The sequence below is a fragment of the Scophthalmus maximus genome, chromosome 12 (genome assembly GCF_022379125.1).
Source record: "Scophthalmus maximus strain ysfricsl-2021 chromosome 12, ASM2237912v1, whole genome shotgun sequence".
Lineage (NCBI taxonomy): Eukaryota > Metazoa > Chordata > Actinopteri > Pleuronectiformes > Scophthalmidae > Scophthalmus > Scophthalmus maximus.
In genome coordinates this window covers 18,331,834-18,349,756 of record NC_061526.1, presented here as the reverse complement: position 1 = coordinate 18,349,756, position 17,923 = coordinate 18,331,834, and the positions used below count along the sequence as shown (strand labels likewise).

Genomic DNA, 17,923 nt, shown 5'->3' with positions numbered 1-17,923 from the left:
AAATCATTCATAAACAAATACATTTATTATTTCCCATATAAACCACATAGTACAATGATTAAGGAACAAAAATGGCACAAAAAAAACCCACCTATTAATATACATTCACAAAAAAACTTGAGGCTTCGGCATTTTTTTCTTGAAAAAGCAGATCAACAAGATCGTGGAGAAGGAGCAAAGAAGTAAAGAGCCAAAAGGATGAGGTAAACCACCACTAGAGCAGTGCCTGCAAAAACAAAACAAAGTCCCTTACAAATCTACAGTACATACAAACATTTTTCTTTCCTGTCAGTCCCTGTGAAGTGATAATGTCCACTTTTGCTGTGGGGAAATTACTTTAGCATAACTTACCCTGGAAGTAGTCACACTTTCCATCCATGAAGATGTAGTTGACCAGAATGACACTGAAGATGCTGGCCCAGAGATGGATATCACTGAACACGAGCACAAATCCAACATCCTGCGGAAGAAATGTCAAGTCACTGTGGTGACAAGAAAGAAAATCATCTATCTATTATATTAAATCATTTTAACTTACATAGAATGCATTGAAGAGGACAAGTAATGGAATCTGAATCATGCAGACTTGGATTGCAATGCAAGTGCCAACTTCAAGGCTGCAGAGGAAAAAAAAAAAAAAGAACTTTTCTTTATGCTGGGTATAAATTCAATGGTAAACATGCATGAATTATTGTGTCCTCGCCATATTTCCCTTTATGTAAAATCAGAGTAAGGCCATTCAGCTGGTTTGTCTCAGTGACTTGAAAGTACACTACAGCATAGAATTGTCACACCTCAGGCTGATGTTGTTCTGCAGTGCAAACTGGATCCCATTGACGATCTCAGGGAGTTCTGGTACCATGGCCAACACTGTGACACCAATGAAGTACTGCAAGAAAGGATGATACGCCTCAGTACGAAGAAACACATGACGCAAGTCAAGCCCAGCTAAATTATGACCCATTCATTAAGTCTCCTTGGGTGTTTTGTCACATTTCATTGAAGACATACGTTAAAATCAATTATTTCCGTAATGCAAAGAACAGTGCTCTGTGAAGTTCACATCTACCCCAGGGTTTTAATTCCAGTTAGAGAAGAAGATTACCATCTTCCACATGCTACATTTGTCTCGAAGACTCATTAAACTTTGCATCAGAGACATTTCCCTTCCCCTTCAGGAAGAAACATTTGAATACCTGGGAGACGGAGGAATGGCTCAAAATGGGCTCAATGTTCTCGGTGCTGAGGTCAGCGCAACAGGCCATCAGCGCCGTGGCAACAATCAGCACTCCAAGAGCCTTACACCGGGACCAGTGGACTACGTGATGAACTCCTGGTGAGGTACACACGCCATGAGCTCACCAACAAGCAGGTTTCATATTTCTGACTTACCATTCTGTTGAGGCAAGTTTTTCCTGCCCTTATAAATATATCCATTCATCATCAAAGACTAGACTGTCTCCAGTTTTAGGCCTTTCACATGCTTTAGAGTTTTTGCCATGCACAGGCACAGGGGAAACACCTTTCCTTCTGGTGACTCGCATGCAAAAGCAAGTTAACAAGGTAGGCAACAGGCAGTCAGTGCTTAGGAAACATTTAACTCTCCTTCACCACAAAAGACTGACATTACACAAACACCACACACCTGTCGTGACCTGGTTGGTTGAAATAATGGTGTCGTTAATACATGAGTTGACAGCATGTAGATGTCCAGCAGTGACATCACCCAGGGTGTGGCAGGTGGTGGCATCCCCTTGTGTATACTGACCATGTGCATGGCCCCCATGGCCATCACTGATATGAATATCGTAGATGTGGGAGTGCGTCTTCAGTGTGAAGATGAGGCCAATCAGGTATGCAGCAGGCAGCAGCACAGAAATTGTGTACACCAGAGGCCTGAAAAACATATATATATATTTTTTAAATTGATAAAAATTGAAACACAGTTGAGAGTTACAAAAACCTGTAGCGCCTCGACTTACTCAATATGGGAGAGAATCAAATGTGGGTCAGTTTGACTCTGTTGAGAACAAAGAATGGAAATGAGAGTGAAGTTTATAAAAGCAAAGTTTGGAATATTTTCTAAAATAAGTTTACGACAACAGCAACAAAGCACGTTACACCTCATGGGTCGGAAAGTTTGACCTGTGTAAATGCAAACGTCAAAGTTACCAAGCATCACGAAAAGCACAGCACAAATGACTGACAACGCTAGAGTTTACTTGTTAGTTCCAAGTGCCACAGCTGAAACTGGGAACACAAAACTACAAGTCAACAACTTGCTCTTGAAGCACAATAATAGCTGGTAGTTGGGAGAAGTCGCCCACCGTGTCGTAGTGACAGTCCTTGCAGGTGAAGGGTACACTGGAATTGCTTGGGACGTTGGTGCAGGTGTCACACACCAGATTACCGAATGTCTTAGAGAAAAGCGTGGGAGCAAACACACCTGTGGACAAATAGAGTTTTATGAAATCCATCTGCAGTGGCATTATTTTTGTAAATGGAAGAGTTGTGTGTGTGTGTGTTTGTGTGCTTGTGAATGTCATACATACCTCCTATAGATATAAAGAGCAAAGCAGAGCTCACACCAGCTGAACGACTGTTAAATCTCTGCTCCCTGTGTTTAATGCCCCCAATGATCATGCAGATACCCTGTGCATTTGTCAGACACATACCAAGAGATAAGTGCATGAGCACTTGTCCAACCATTTCGGACCTGAATCTTATAATTGAATACAGCTGCAGTCGTTGCAAATAAAATCAAGATATTAAACATGCAAAGTGATCAGCCAACGTGGTAGCCTGTCCATCTATCCCTCTTGGGCACTCACAGGTATGAACAATATACATCCAAGTATGGTTCCGGTGAGTGCTGCTTTGACCACCTCTTCGTAACATTTGTTGGCAGCCTGGTATCCCTGCAGCAGTGCTGTGATGTAGAATGTCATCTCTGTGATGGAGCCAAAAGTCGCATTCACCACCGCTCCCACTGCAAAGTTACTCTGTGCAGAAATGCTGTGGGAGTATGTACAGAGGGAAAAATAACAACCATAAACATATGAAATTCCATGCAAAGGGTAGCAAAAATAAGTCAAAATGCAAAAAAAAAACAAAACAAAAAAACTCTACCTGGCTATTCCCATGCCAATAAAGTAGGATAGAGGAATGATAGAGATGATGGATGTGGCAAACTTAGTCTCAGCGCTGAAGTAAGTGTTCTTATGGTCACTATAGCCAATAATCAGAGTGATCAATACCAGGGGAAGCAGGTCTGCAGGTAACATGGACTTAAGGAGAACAGAGACAATGAACGGAGCAGTACAGCAGTAGTACTAAGTGCCATTTTGTAGTTACCTTGGCAAAAATCATGATTGATTAGGGATGGAAAATATGAATTAGTTGAGTAGGATAGAGGTCTCCTCCGAGTCCAGCACAATAATTTGTGATTACACAGGAGTCCAGTTTATTTATATTGGCATTGCATACCTCTTGGCCCCTTTAGACCTGACCACCTCAAAAGGATACTGAGAGCGAAGATGTTGATTCCTTGGACACTGTATTTGCAGTAATAAACATTAGATGCTTGATAACAGCATAAGATGACTCTGATCTCACATCCGATCGTCTGGAAAAGAGAACAAAAAAAAAAAAATCAGTACAAAGTGTTGTAACCCCTTTCTTTGAAAGGGGTTAAACTTATTAACAACTTGTCTTTCCACAAACAACATCCAGGTTACTCTAGATAATCCAATGTCAATTTTCATGAAATCTATTTTCTATTCAAGTCGATGAAACCCCTGACAGGTTTCATTTGGGGAATTGGGTACGAGTAAGACCTTTCAAAACTTCAGTTACATGTTACCATAGCTAATGAGGAGGCTATAGAAATATCTATGATAAAAAAAAAAACCTTGCAGTTGTATGGGCACCACAGAAAGGAAGGAGGATGCTGCACAAATTGCACTAACTGCAGACATTCAGAAAATGACCCTGTAACCTTTTCCAGCCTGCGGATCTGGACGTCCTCCGGCGCCATGAGGAGGACAGTGGCCAGTGTGTGGGCGTTCATCTTGGCCACAGGGATGGTGAAGATCAGCAGCCAGGAGAGAATGCAGGCAAGAGAGTGGACCACAGCCAGAACCGGGTAACCCAGGATCAACCACACATAAGTACTGACACGACACTGCAGACAAGGACAAGGACAACATTATTTCATATATTTATCTCATCTTTCCATTCTAACAAGTGATTAAGCTCAGCCTGACTTTCTTACCCAATGCCTAGAGGTTTTCCTAGCAGCCGGTTCTGGGACGGGGATGGCACAAGAGATTGGGGAAGACACCAGAAGGGGCGAGGAGTCCTTGTTCATGACGGGGTCCCTGTCGTCTTCAGTCTCCCTCTCTTCAGAAGTGACCTCAGACTTCGGAGGCTTTACGATGGGACTCATCACTCGATCACTGACCTGAAGAACGAAATGAGTTTTCCAGATGATGCGTCAGCTGAAAAAGTTTAATCTGGGAAAAGTTGCTTCTATAATTCAAAAGAATTATTACACTATTAACATCATGGTATAAGAATAAGTATTGTACGAATTCTAAAGGCACATCAGCTACAAAGACGGACTAAAACATATACTACCTTTTCTATGGACTTTCCGAATGGCCAAATAAAGTACCACGCCAACTTGAAGCAAAGTTTGCCTGTAAATAGCAACGAACGAAAATGTCATGGTGTTGCACATTTAGGGAAAACTACAGTGATGTGGCCACATGTTGAATACGTACCATAGGGTGCTCCGAAGATTGTTAAAAACATTATAGGGCAAATGAGGAAGTAGATTAAAGATATCCACCATCCAAATAAAAACAGATAAATTACGTTCCCAAAGGTCACCAATGAGCCTGAAAGAGAGGAGAAATCATAAATACGGTTTCTAACAGGTTTCCCCGTAAGAACCCCGTAGTCGTACGTAGGAGTATGTAGCTGCTGTTAAACTGAGTTCAAGTGCAAGGTGAGAAATTAAATAGAAATACCTTTGTGAGGCTTAACAAGACTAAGATCAGCGTACAGCTCTTTGGTGATGTCTGATCTTTCTTCGATGGGCTTCTCCGTTACATTGCCCTTCCATTTTCTGAAGCCAAACTGCAAAAAAAGAAGAAAAAAAAGACAGTAAAAAAAGGACAATATGTTTTGAATTTTGAGAATTTATACGTGCATGTAGTTGGTTCAACATAAATACATTCTATTTATATACTTTTAAAGGAAGTAAAGGGGTGCGGGGAAAAGCAGAAAAACTTCCATGCTTATCACAATGAACAGAATGTTTGCTTTCATGTTTTCACGATCAACTAATGTGCAACTGTCAAACTTTACTGTACTAAAAGTACTTTACTTTGTTCTTATGAACGCAAGAGACATAAAGTTGAATCTGAAAGCGAACATGCTTACTTGATGAGCATCACCCGTTTCTCGTCTCATATTAGTTCAACTCTGCGTTGTTCCCTCCAATCATGCAGGTACACCCTTGACATGCCTCTACCTTCCCATGGACGGCTGTCCCACATTCTGACAACCCCACATCAAACTCAAAACCCAGAGAGCCGTAACCGAGCACCGACTGGGCGCAGGGGAGTTTCACATCGACTCAGTCATGGCTCACCTTGTAGTTGTTGGCTTCCCTGTGTGCCTCCACCTCGTTCTCAGCTCTGATCGTGGTCTTCGTGGTGGCCTCATGCCAACCCTCCTCTCCATACTGTGATGGAGTCGTCCGGCCTGAGTTGCCTTGCCCTGCTGTGGGGATCACACCTGTGAGATCACTCCTCCAGCGGCGACCTCGCTTCTCTCTGTCTACATTTGAACCTCTCCAGTGTCCATGGAAGCAGATCTTCACAAGAACTGAACTGATGGTTTCTTTTGAGCCGCATTCCCAAAGGATTCAAGCCGTGATACTGTGACAGTTGGTTTTGCCAAGAATGTCAAGGCCTTTAGAATTCAAGGTTTTCCCCAATGGTGTCAGCTAATGCGTCACTTACCTCTGTGGACAGCGAGGAAACACTTCGGTGTGTAGTGGCAGAAGTGCGGCGCAGAAGCGCCTGGGGAAGGCGTCGCCACAGTTCCTAGCTCTGGATGCTGGGAGCCGGCGCAGAGTCTGTCAGTTTGCGACTGTCGCCGCGGAAGCTGACGATGACTTTCAGGATCTGCGCAGTTCTCTGAATGAAGGAGAGATCACGGAATACAGATGAGTGCATGTGAAAAGGGCACAGCACATTCAGCAGTATTTCACACAACACATGATGCGATCGTTTTGCTGGTTCCGCGGTAGAATCCAACCGAGAGGTGTTGCATTCAAGGTGTGGACGATGACCGATGTCCAGGAAAAACGGCCTTCGGGATGGAAATGTGTGTGACTAACAAAAATCTCCTGAGAGTCATGCATAGTGCCCCCCCCCACCCCCACCCCCACCCATGTGAAGTGCTGTCAGCCAAGACTGATCACATTATCAATGCATTGCTACACACAGAGACCAGAACATTTTGCAGTCTGTGCTATGCTTTGAAATTACATGTGGAGGCATGACGCATGAGGAGGATGTTCGCAAGTCAACAGAACACTGGAGTTGGAAAACGCCTGATGTCTTCTGCTTTGAGTGAGCACACAAACTTAACAACATCTGTTGATTTATATATATATATATATATATATATATATATATATATATATATATATATATATATATATATATATGAAGAAAGAAAGAAAAGAAATACTGAACATTCCCATTAGATGGAGAAAACGACCATACACTTTGGGGAGCTGAGGAACAATCAGAACCATCCATGGTCAAGGATGTTACCTGTAGTCACCTCTCTTCTTCCCGATGACACAAACCAACTATCTTCATCTGAGCAATATCGAACTTCATTTGTGACACCTCTCATCACAGTACGACAGAAGCAACAACAACAACAACAACAACAAGAACACATGACAGTGATTTCAGAAACAATCCTCACCTGTACCTGTGCGTCAGACGCAACTGAGTGCTCGGGTGTCTTTGGAAAGTTTGGCGGCACATGTGAAGTTTAACCAGACGCTTAGGAGCAAAAACAAGCCGATGAAATAAAACACAGAACAAGGAGAGAGAACCAGCAGCCTCGAGTCTGGTCTCACCTGAGGAATCAGCCGCGGATCTCCTCCGCAGGTTCTCCGCGTCACCCGGCATCTTTGGGGCTTTTCTGTCGGACATTGTGTCTGTTTACTACCCGACTGTCGGCCCCTGCATCCGTGCACCGAGGCTCCTTCTCCCCTCTTTATAGTCAGACCCCGGTTGGACGCCCAGAGGAGGAGGGGGGCGGGGTCGAGGAGGAGGGGGCGGGGTCACACTTATATTAACACAGGAAGTCTGGTTATTTCTCTCAGTGTGTTTTCCTCCTGTCGATTGCTGTTGATATATTTGGGTATTAACTTTTTAAAATATTCTAACCACTGTAAGGATTTGAAGTTTTTTTTTTTTTTTAAATGTCAAACTTTAGCTCCCCCTTGTGGAGGAATCGATAAAGACATGGTGGCAGAAAGCGGAGCACGTGCGACTCACGACAGACAGTAACAATCACACAGACATGAAGGATTATCTTTATTTACATGAAAACAAAACAAAACAAAAGGACATTTGCAGTTAATGGGGTTTTTTTTTTTGGGGGGGGGGGTTTAAGCAGGGAGACTAAAAAAGCAACACAGAAAGGGCCCCTTGGTAAATATTTTGATTCCTCAAATTTCGAAATGATTACTTTTCACGGCATGAAAAAAACCCAATCTTTATTTAATTAGCAAATAATCTTTGCAAATGAAATATTTGGGAGAATGTTAGCGTTACTTTATTTCTGTTGCCAAACTAAAATGTTAAATTCATAGCAGTGTGTTAACTACTGCGAACATAAATAATCCTCTCATGTAGACAAATTAGACAAAGCTCATTCTCCGTTGGCTAAGAAGCGATCTAGCACAAGTCTACTTCAGCATCATTTATCCGCAGCAATATAAAATGACAACAATAGGTGAAATTTTGGTTACAGCACAAGTACAGTGACAACTTTTTTTATAGCATAATTGACTCTTCCCTTTTTATATATCATGTCAGCAGAGTATCAAGTGATTTGATATAGACATCTGTACAAATAATACCCCTATTGAGAAATCTATGAACAGCTTATGTACAGTACACACACATGTAGGAAAAGACAGCAACGGAAAAGCAGGAGCATTGAGGAAAGTATTGTAGAAACATTCTTTCTATACCCAATGCAGAGTTAACAGCATCATACAAAAGAGTTTAGATGGAATATATACAACAGATTAAGAAGAAGAAGAAATACTGCCGTAAAAAAATAACCATTTGACAATAACTGAACAAGGTGAAATGCGAAAATGATGATCAGACCATTCAATTCAATTGATAACGGCAACAAGTGTTGGTTTATTGCACCAGGCAACCGATAATTTGTCTGTATTTTAGTTCAGTAACATTAAATTATAGTAAATAAAAGTTTCTTTTACTTTGCTCATTTAAAAATCAAGGACAGTGAGGATAAGATAATAATTTGGGTTATTTTAAGGAAAAAGTGAAGAAAATCCTTTTTTCTTTTCTGAGCAGGATGAGTTGTCAAACTTGAACCGTTCCTTTCAATACTTACTGGCTTCAGTTTTACGTCCCTCACAAAGTCTGAGGTCTTAGGAGTGATAGTAGTTACCAGTAGTGCAGGGGAGATAATGTTAGTACCTCAAGTTAACTGTACATAAACACGAATAGTTGTTGGCTAAATAGTGGCGGTAAGAAAGAAACATTAACATATAATATGAGAGGAGACCTGGGTTCAACAGAATTCCTTTTAGCAGCCTGTAGTTTGTTTGCTTCTTAAACTTTTTGCTGCACTGGGATAGTTCAAATAATCACGGCACTAAAGTTCAATCAAATGTGAAGAACATTATTAACTCTAGGATCTCACCTTAAGAGCCTTAAAATGTCGCGCCTGCTCTAGTAATCCGCCAAAATTCGGTATTTGCGTCAGCTTGATTTATGACAACATTTACGACGTCACCTGTCTGACACCGGTGTTGAGTGTCATCCCATGCAGGGCAGAGGTCACAGGCTTTCGGACTAAAGATATCTATATTGTTTCAAGCCACGTACAGTTTAGCTGCCTCATTTGTCTCATCATCATCATGGAGTTGCCTTTGAAATTTTATTGGACACAAATAAAGTACAAAAAGTATTTTTTTTTTCATTAACTTATTCACAACACATTTTTTTCACTTTATCCCTTTTTGCTTTTCTTTTTTTCCAAAAACACAAAGCAGAATTTAAGAGAAAATTTAAAAAAAAATGACCAGCTCAGTTCCATCTTATCCTCTGGGCATCGTAATCTAGGTGCACTTAAGTAAGAATTTTATAAGTATCCAGCACTTTTTTTTTTATAGCTTACTGTCTGTGTACCACAAAGAAACAGCCACAACGTACTGGCGCTTTGCTCCTAGAAGTCAGAGTCAGCATCCATAAGCTCCGCCTCCATCAAATTGGTCCGGGAGTGGATGGGCCCGTAGCCGGCCCTCCGGCCTACTGGTACCCGAGCCACATGGGCCAACCTGTCCGAGAGCCCGTCGGTGCGATCCATCTCACGGGGGAAGTGAGAAGATCCACTTGGCTGCCAGGTGGAAGCTGAGGGGGGGCAGCGGGGGCCAAGACCCAGATCCTCTGGAAGATCATTGAGGGCCAGATGATTAGAGAGCAGGCTGCGGCCGTAGCTGTTCCGACTACTCTGGTAGGGCAGGTAGGGGCATCTCTCCTCACAGGACAGGGGGTGTGAGGTTTGGTAGTCTGGGCAGGCCCCCGGCAGGACTTCCTCCTCCAGCTTCTGCTGTTCCTGCAGGTTGGCGACCAGGCTCGGGTGGCAGGGCAGTTTGGGCAGACGAGGCACCGAGCTGCGGCCAAACTCACGCTGGTGATAAGCCTGGTTGTCCACTACCTCCTTCGCTGGACGCACCTCCTTCTTCCTCTTCTTTTTCTTCTTTTTCCTCTTTATCATCTCTGGTGAAATCTCAGCCTCCACCATCCACAGTCTATTCCTCTCGTCCGGAGGTGGCACTGTGGAGAAAAAAAACAAAGAACCCAGCGTTCAACAATCCTCACATGAAGAAAAAGGGAGGAAAAAAAGTTAGGGAAGGATAAAAAGGAAAGTCAGGAAGAGTGGGGGAAATGAATATGCAGAAATGTTCTGCATATTCAACACAGTAGGTATGATGTCAGAGTCACGACCTGCAGCTCTCACCTGGTGTACCAGTAGGGGTAACAGAAATGTCCTGCGGCAGGATGGCACCTCGCCGGGCCACCATCTTAGTCACATGCTGCGCCCAAGCTGATGACATGTCGTTGGATGGTTCGTTTATTTCAAAATTGATTCCAGCTATGAACGAGAAAAGACAAGCGGCTTTAAATCCAACGTACTTTTAATGCTCCAAGCTAAATAAGCGCAGAAGCAGTGGCCTCTGACCATGTAGCCTCTATGGAGAATGTTTTCAGGTAAAATGAAAAATAACACACAGTGTTTCACAAAGTGTCTTTAGTATTTTGGGAGGGGCGGATCAACCCTCTACTATCAGGGTGGCAATAATGAATTAGAATAGTATGTATGAGCTCTTATCCTGAATTTGAATAATCCACATAAGAATATTTGCAATACCAATTCTTGACCACAAGGTGGAGGTGCAAACATGGTTTCAACTGTTTGAGTCTCCAATCCAAAAGGTAGACAATTAAGTGATCATTCATGCAATCTGAGAAAATTCAATATGGATTTTGTCAGTATGAAAATATACTAAACTCTATTTTATACTCAATCCTCACTTTTTTTAGAATGAATCAATGAACCAACTATGCATTTTACTGACACACTCACCCACTGGCCCGTCATGTGACACGGTGTGCATGCTGAAAGACAGTTCCTTCTCCGGGTCCTTGTGGAGCTCTTTCCTCATGGCGAATGCCTTGGCGATCATCTTGCTCTTCTTGATCCTCTTGGGTTCGTCGTCGCTACGACCAATGATCCTGACAAAGGGTGAAGGATGTTAATATGCATAGGAAGAGAAAACGGAGCATTTCATTTTTGAATGTTACATTTCATGTTCACTAGTCGCGTGCTTACCTGCACCAGGTGCGTTTCCAGATGAGGATGGTGGCTTTGGTCCAGACCCAGGTGCTCATGGCGATGCCCGTCCCGAACATGGAGAACAGGTTTATTTTCTCCACCATGAGGCTCGGTCGGTTCTTGATGGTGCATTCAGGGATTGGCTGGTTGGTCTGAGAGGCGATTGTCACATTGGCTTCGCACCTGTTGGAAACATCGCAGACATGGACATCGGTCAGTGTCCTGACCGTGCTGCATGTGCCTCCCATACCCTTTGGCCAAATGACTGAGGTGCATTCAAATGCTGGTGCTGCTGAATAAGGGGGACTGTTTTACGTGTTTGGGCAGGAAAGAGTGGTTTCACATTTTTGAGGCTAAATTAATTCCAATCCAGCCAGTGTCAACACTGTGGGGAAAAACAGGGCTGCATTCACAGTTGAGCGGTGGCTCAGCGGTTTGGGATCTCAACAGCACCAGTTTGTGGATTTCTGTATATGATTGGATGCTAAGAGTGAGCCTGGAGAAGCAGTGGTCCTAATAATCAACAATAACACGGCAACTCGTGGCATTCTCCAAAAACAAAACATTACAAAACATAAAAACACTTACAGCACATATTCTCTGAAGCTCCTCTCCCACTCAGCCTGGTTGAAGAAGTCGTAGAAGTGGCAACCGAATGTGATCAGCACAAAGCCGAAAGCGAGGAAACCAAATATGCCTGACGAGGAGAAACAGAACAACAAAATTAGAAATGGAAAACCGGACACGTCACCCCACCAATACAATTAATCCACAATGTGAAAATGATCTATTGCTTATTTCTATAATTTCAAAGATATGACGAGGAGATCATTATTCAGAAGGATGAAACACTAAACAGAAGTTTCCCATGGGCCGGCAAATCATATCAAACCATCAACAGTATTGACGTTCCTTGTTAGGAGTCACCGATGACACACTGCTACAGACATTTGGTTTCTGCGTCAAAGGCACAGTTTGACCCAAATCTCAACTCTGATTTTAACCACACTGGTTTTTTCCCTCATATTTCCACATCGCCAGCTTGGTAAGGATTGGTAGAAATGGACAAAAGACGACGGAACACACCAAGTCTCAGCATCGTCTCGTTGATTTTGCTCGCCGCTTTCTCACTCAGCAGTCCGGGGTGGTTACTCTTGATGGAAAACAAGGTCATGACACCTAAAACAGAGAAATGCACCTAATGAATCAATGTTGAAGGTGCATATGAGTTTATTATAAATGATTCAAGACAGCTTCTTTGTTTTCATACTGACTCACTTCTCTTCTTTTAAGATTTTCAATTTCAAATATCTGAAATATGCCGCTGCTGTGAATGTGTGCGCTCACCCCGAATGAGGAAGTAGCCACCGACAAGAAGCACGACGCCAATGGGCGCCAGCACAAAGCCAGCACGGTATCTGTAGTTTTTGTAGCCCACGAAACAGATCCCACTCACCGAGTCTCCGTCCACCTGTGGAGGCAACACAGACAAAGGAGATGTGGTCAAAGCGAATAGATAAGTAGTATTGAGAATATTTCATGCAAATGACCTCCGACGCACCTCAGCGATAGCCAGGATGGCCACAGTGAGGACGAAGGGGACGGACCAGGTGACCATGTGGAAGTAGGAGGTCCTGCCGGACAGCGGCTGCTGGGTGGTGCCCAGAGCTTTGAAGGACGTGTGCCAGGCGTAGGTCAGCATGACGAACCAGATCACACCGGACATCAGGGAGTAGTAGACGATGATGAAGATGGTGACGCACGACAGTGTCTCCGAAGACCTGGAGAGAACAGCACAACGTCAATGTCTTGTATTTTCCATTATGATAACGATCTTGTGCCTTTTTTTTCTTTTTTTGACAGACGGGCTGGGGATATTTTCTTACGATGGCTCCCCGAGGCGCATGGTGTTGTCGCTCTTGCACACAATCTCCTTGCGTGCCCCATCCAGGAACTGGGCCAGCCAGCCGATACTGCCCACGAAGAAACAGGCGTTGATGTAGAAGAGGATGACAGCTGGGTAGCGGTTGGAGTTTTTCCAGTCAGCAAGAAAAGTGGCCTGGTCAGGGGAGAAAATGTCAAAGTGAGATTTGAGAATGGAATATTAAACCAAAAGTCATTGAAAATGCTGGGTACTGTATTTAGGTTTCACCAGAGTGAAGAAGGTGCAGAGGAGGGTGATGGTGCCGAAGTAAGCGATGTAGACGTGCATGTCATTGTGCTCCGCCTCGGTGAACAGGGGGTTGTCGCACTGGATGCCGCAGCCCTCCACGTCCTTGTACCAACTCGACTGAATGTCCGTCTTCACCAGCGGAGCTTCACACTGGCCCGACGTGTTGAACTTCAGCTTCTGCATCTCGTTCTGCACAAAGGAGGCACAGTTAAAAAGGGTGAAACTGTACGTAAGTAACTTAACTTAGTCTGGATCACACACGCTGCTTGCAGACAAGCCACTGAAGTCCAGACGTGGAACGTTTACGGAGGGGTCGTATGGGAGAACGCAAATGTCCGCAAATGTTGCTCTGATCATTTGCCTGACTGCCCACTAGAAAAACATTCCGGAAATGTCAGAGTGAGCCCATGCGAAAATGCAGCAGGAGCATCTCTGGAAGAGTCACTGCGAGCGTGTGGTCGCTCTACTCGTGCTGGTCTGAATCTTCCGGACACAGAACATTCGGTTCCATGACGGTGGACTAAATAGTCAATCCACAGTTCATCACTAACAGAGTAGCAGTGCAAGGTCGCTGCGCTCTAGCTGACCCTGACCTCTGACCTGCAGTGGAAAAGAGACTTTTGCCTCCAGAGTTCAGTAAAGTAACACATCACAATGAGGGCGTACCGAACATCCCACGGGGAACTTGTCACACTTGAGGAAGCCGGGCCAGCCTCTCTCCTGGTCCACGATGCTGCACGGCCGACGCGTGGACAGACACAGGGTCTGGCTGGGCAGCTCCACCCGACCGTTCTCACATTTGGGCATGTAGATGCCGCAGAGCAGCGGCTGGATGACCGACCAACAGCGCGGAGCGTTCCTCAAACCTGGGATGTAAAAGACAAGTGAGACGTGAGAGATGTGCAACAACACACCAGCTCCGTTTCTTTATCAGCTGGTCTGCTGGAAAAAAAGAGGGGAACAATTTCCCAGATGTGACCTTGTAAAAAGTCCTCTTTATCCATATAACAGTCGAAAACCTTAGGATATTGGATTTACAATGATTTCAAACAAAGGAAAGCAGAAAATCGTCACAATGAAAAAGCTGGAACCAGTGAACGAATGACTTAATGGGGATAAATCAACTGTGAAGAACTCTCTACTGCTATAGTTTCAACTCTATTCCTAATATAAATGCGTGATCTGTGCAAACGTTTATATGTTGATAATAAAATTTGGCATCCCTGAGGATCAAACTGGGACAATGTATCCAGCAGCACCTGACGCAGACAAGGCGGACTTCAACATCAGAGAGCAATTGCGATTTGGTAATTTGCTTTCTTGCACAGCAATGACTAGTCTGCATGACACATGACAGGCACAGTCAGAGACGGGACCACATTCAACAACACACATGTCTGTCAGAGACAGCTGCCAGGCAGTGACAGGTCATTAGGGAAAATCTCCTGAAGGTGAAAGTCCTCTTGCAGAATATCTGAGAACCTTTTTACTGGCGGGACTCGTCTATTGTTTCCTCACTAACACCTCTGAGTGACTGCTCTTGTTTCCTTTAATGGCTTTTAACCCTTCATTTCCTGCCGAGGCTCTCACCCCCCTCAGGTACTTGAGACTTCTCATCACAGCTCATTGTCAAGCCAATTAACATTATTATCACATGAAGGCAACACTATTAATGCCGGGTGCTTGTCTGTGTGCTGGGTCGTTCATCAAACGAATCCCACTGTTCATTTCTATTTATCTAATATGTGATTACTACAATATAAAAGCCTGGAAGTCAACTTCTTTTCTTTTTTCTTCAGATTCTACTTCCATTGCAGGATTCCCATTCTACTTCTCAAGGGTGTTAATGCCAATCAATACTTCATTTATAGTCAAATGATGGTCACTTTCAGAATATGTTAACCATGTAGAGTGTACTTGATGCACTCTGGGATTTATCATTTTTCCCCCTGCGGTCCTACAGTTGTCTTAGTAGATCACAGGCTGATCATAACTCATAACTTTGATACGACATCGCGTTCGGTGCTCCACTGAGCTCGCAGCATCTTACCAGACCACATGGCCAACTTCTCGAAAGCCTCCTCCTGGGTGCTGGAGTCCTCCGCCAGCATCAGAGAAGTGTGCGTGTAGGGCAAAGGCGACCCCAGGCATGTGTTGTACTTCAGAGCCTCGCAGGTCGTCGTTTTCCGGCAGTGCTCCTCGAGCACGGTCCCGTTGGGAGACATCGCTGCCGCGGAGCCCGCGAGCAAGGCAGCCGCGACGCACAGCATCCAGCACAATCCAACAATGGGGCCCCGGCCGTGGGAAGACATCTTGGGCACGGACAGAGAGTCAACCGCGCAGGGGAGGAGGGGAATGGGTTCTGTCTCTGTGTTCGCGAGGCTCAGTGATCCGTTCCCCGGACAGATCCGGAGCGGATGCTTTCGTCATTAGATTGTGAATTCGCTCCCAGACGCGGCATGCTGAGGACAATCGGCTTCAAAGTTCGCTCGCAGCCCTCCCCAACTTCTCCTCGATGCTGCTCCTCTGGTCCGATCCTCGCTGGAGCCTCCTGGATCCGCTCATTATCCAAACTGCTCCACGCGCGCGCGCGCGCGCACGCACGCGCACAGAAAGAGTGCGCTCAGGTGTGGAAAGGAGGGATGAGGAACTTTAACGTTATGAAGTTTTCATTTGAAGCGTTTAGGGGAAGAACAAAAAAAGAAAAAGTTGTAGAGTCAACCCTCCCCCCACCTCCGAAAAAACTTGCCATGAAAAAAAAAAAGTCTGGATCCCTGTAACAGGATCTGTGGCTCGGATGCGCCACCCCCTTTTCTCCACAGCCAAGCCCCCCCCACCCCACCCACCCACCCCCTTCTTCTTCTTTTGTGTAGGCAGAAAAAATAAAGTAAAGATGATAAGTTTGTCCTACATCTCTCTGCGTGTCCCGAGGAGTGACCCCTCTCCGGTGTCCGATGAGAGGTCTGTGGTGCCCGGTCGAGTTCCTCTGAGCTGCAGCTCTGCGCCTGGCTGTTGCTCTTTATGTCTCTGGTATGCACATGGCCGGGGAGAGCCAGAGCAACTGAACCTCCCCTCCCATCCCCCTCTGCAAGGGGAAGAATGTGTCTAATGGCAGTGTCTCATCCTCGGGACCCCCCCCCCAAAAACAACCATACCCATCTGAAAGGTTCTGTCCCGCCTGAGGAGATGCTTGTTGTTGCAGTGCTTGTCCTCAGTGTTGCGTTCACTGACCTGTCTTCTTTTTCCTTTAAACCCCTTGAAGACCCCAGGTGGTCCTCACACCTAACGACAAATCATTGATCCACCAAAACAACATTCTGAAGCTATAATTCAGCAATAATGAATATATTAAAAATGTATGAGCACTCAAAATAGTTGTATTATTATTAATAGCAGGATTAGTTGTTATTATCTATAGTATTTGTTATTATATATGATATTTCTATTTGATCTCATTTACCTTTGGTTCTGTTTTGTTCACAATTGACAAGAGGTAAGCAAACAGAGAAATGAGCATTCGAATGAAATAACTGAAAATTTAAATAAAAGAGAAAACACGAAGAAAAGTACACTGTATAATACTTTAGAGTAGGCAGTATAAATGAGTTATACAACCATTCGTGCAAAAGAAATCCAGGAATATTGTACTGTTGTTGTGGCAGCCATATGTGCATTACATATAAATTAAATGAGTACTGTATGAATAGTACACACAATACATATAAAATATGTTGGATTATTTCCTTTTTTTACATTTATAAATCCATGTTCTATTGTATATAGGCTGTTGTTAAGATAAACTACTGCATGATTTCAGCGTTTAGTAACAATGATGCAATATGAATTGTATGAAGTTTTACATGAAGTTTGTGAGTAGCTGTTACCTGTTCACATGCCAGTATCGTGCATGTCCATACTGTGTGTGGGACGGAGGGAGTGAAGCAACACAGTAAATAAGTCAAAACTTCACTGAACCAGTTTCCTTAGGGACCCTCATAATGGACTGGGCTTCCTCTCGCCTGGTTAAGGTGACTGGCTGCAGGAATGTTTAACATGAAGCTAAACATAAAATGCAAACAGGCAAAAGAACGCAAGTCACATTATTTCATGAACATCACATTTTTATGATTGGCATTTTGAAAATGCCAGGAGGAAACCAGTGAAAATAGGTTCCCGACAGGTCCAATCTCTGACACGGTGCCGTTGTGATCACATTAAATGGGCAGTGCACTTGTGGTATTTGCACGGCTGCAGATGCTTTGTTTCTCCCCTGGTGTTCCGAGAGTAAAACTGGGTTAACGCGGCTCCCTCCTCTATCTGTGTGTGTGTGTGTGTGTGTGTGTGTGTGTGTGTGTGTGTGTGTCCGGGCCTCCTTAAAAAACCCAAAGCAACATGGCCGCCAGAGTGAGTCAGAGGAGGAAAAAAACAGAACGGGGACCACACACAGAGCAGCAGAGCCCAGGCCAACACACACTCACTCAAAACACACACACACACACACACACACACACACACACACACACACACACACACACTCACTCACTCAAAACA

The 17,923-nt window shown here is 44.3% G+C and overlaps 2 protein-coding genes across 4 annotated transcripts; both read right to left on the bottom strand.

Moving 5' to 3' along the window:
- Positions 1–3: 3 nt before the first annotated feature.
- cax1 (cation/H+ exchanger protein 1) lies at positions 4–7,303 on the bottom strand. Of its 3 annotated transcripts, none has more exons than XM_035621553.2 (20): positions 7,172–7,303; positions 6,033–6,209; positions 5,660–5,790; positions 5,034–5,142; positions 4,785–4,901; positions 4,639–4,700; positions 4,274–4,462; positions 3,998–4,183; positions 3,526–3,625; positions 3,130–3,271; positions 2,832–3,015; positions 2,553–2,652; positions 2,328–2,446; positions 1,983–2,020; positions 1,646–1,896; positions 1,197–1,333; positions 795–889; positions 539–617; positions 352–460; positions 4–226 (listed from the first exon to the last, which is right to left on the bottom strand). In XM_035621553.2, exons 1-20 carry the CDS (start codon positions 7,245–7,247, stop codon positions 153–155), a joined length of 2,475 nt encoding a protein of 824 aa, XP_035477446.2. In that variant the 5' UTR covers positions 7,248–7,303; the 3' UTR covers positions 4–152. The 3 variants fall into 3 exon arrangements, with proteins under 3 accessions (XP_035477446.2, XP_035477453.2, XP_035477452.2); XM_035621560.2 differs by having other exon boundaries at positions 1,769–1,896; XM_035621559.2 differs by having other exon boundaries at positions 5,660–5,787.
- A 314-nt stretch (positions 7,304–7,617) lies between these two features.
- Positions 7,618–16,169, bottom strand: smo (smoothened, frizzled class receptor). Its single transcript, XM_035621561.2, has 12 exons — positions 15,423–16,169; positions 14,039–14,238; positions 13,352–13,561; positions 13,086–13,258; positions 12,761–12,980; positions 12,547–12,670; positions 12,286–12,378; positions 11,788–11,896; positions 11,197–11,382; positions 10,951–11,099; positions 10,324–10,458; positions 7,618–10,139 (listed from the first exon to the last, which is right to left on the bottom strand). Exons 1-12 carry the CDS (start codon positions 15,682–15,684, stop codon positions 9,529–9,531), a joined length of 2,472 nt encoding a protein of 823 aa, XP_035477454.1. The 5' UTR covers positions 15,685–16,169; the 3' UTR covers positions 7,618–9,528.
- Positions 16,170–17,923: the final 1,754 nt, after the last annotated feature.

Coding starts and splice junctions, on each gene's coding strand:
- cax1 (XM_035621553.2), bottom strand. CDS start 7,247: ATGTCCGACAGAAAAGCCCCAAAGATGCCGGGTGACGCGGAGAACCTG. Junction 4,701..4,784: donor AATCTTCGGAGCACCCTATG/GTACGTATTCAA, acceptor TGCTATTTACAG/GCAAACTTTGCTTCAAGTTG. Junction 1,334..1,645: donor AACCAACCAGGTCACGACAG/GTGTGTGGTGTT, acceptor GTACCTCACCAG/GAGTTCATCACGTAGTCCAC.
- smo (XM_035621561.2), bottom strand. CDS start 15,684: ATGTCTTCCCACGGCCGGGGCCCCATTGTTGGATTGTGCTGGATGCTG. Junction 12,379..12,546: donor TGGCTACTTCCTCATTCGGG/GTGAGCGCACAC, acceptor TCTCTGTTTTAG/GTGTCATGACCTTGTTTTCC. Junction 10,459..10,950: donor GTCACATGACGGGCCAGTGG/GTGAGTGTGTCA, acceptor TCTCGTTCATAG/CTGGAATCAATTTTGAAATA.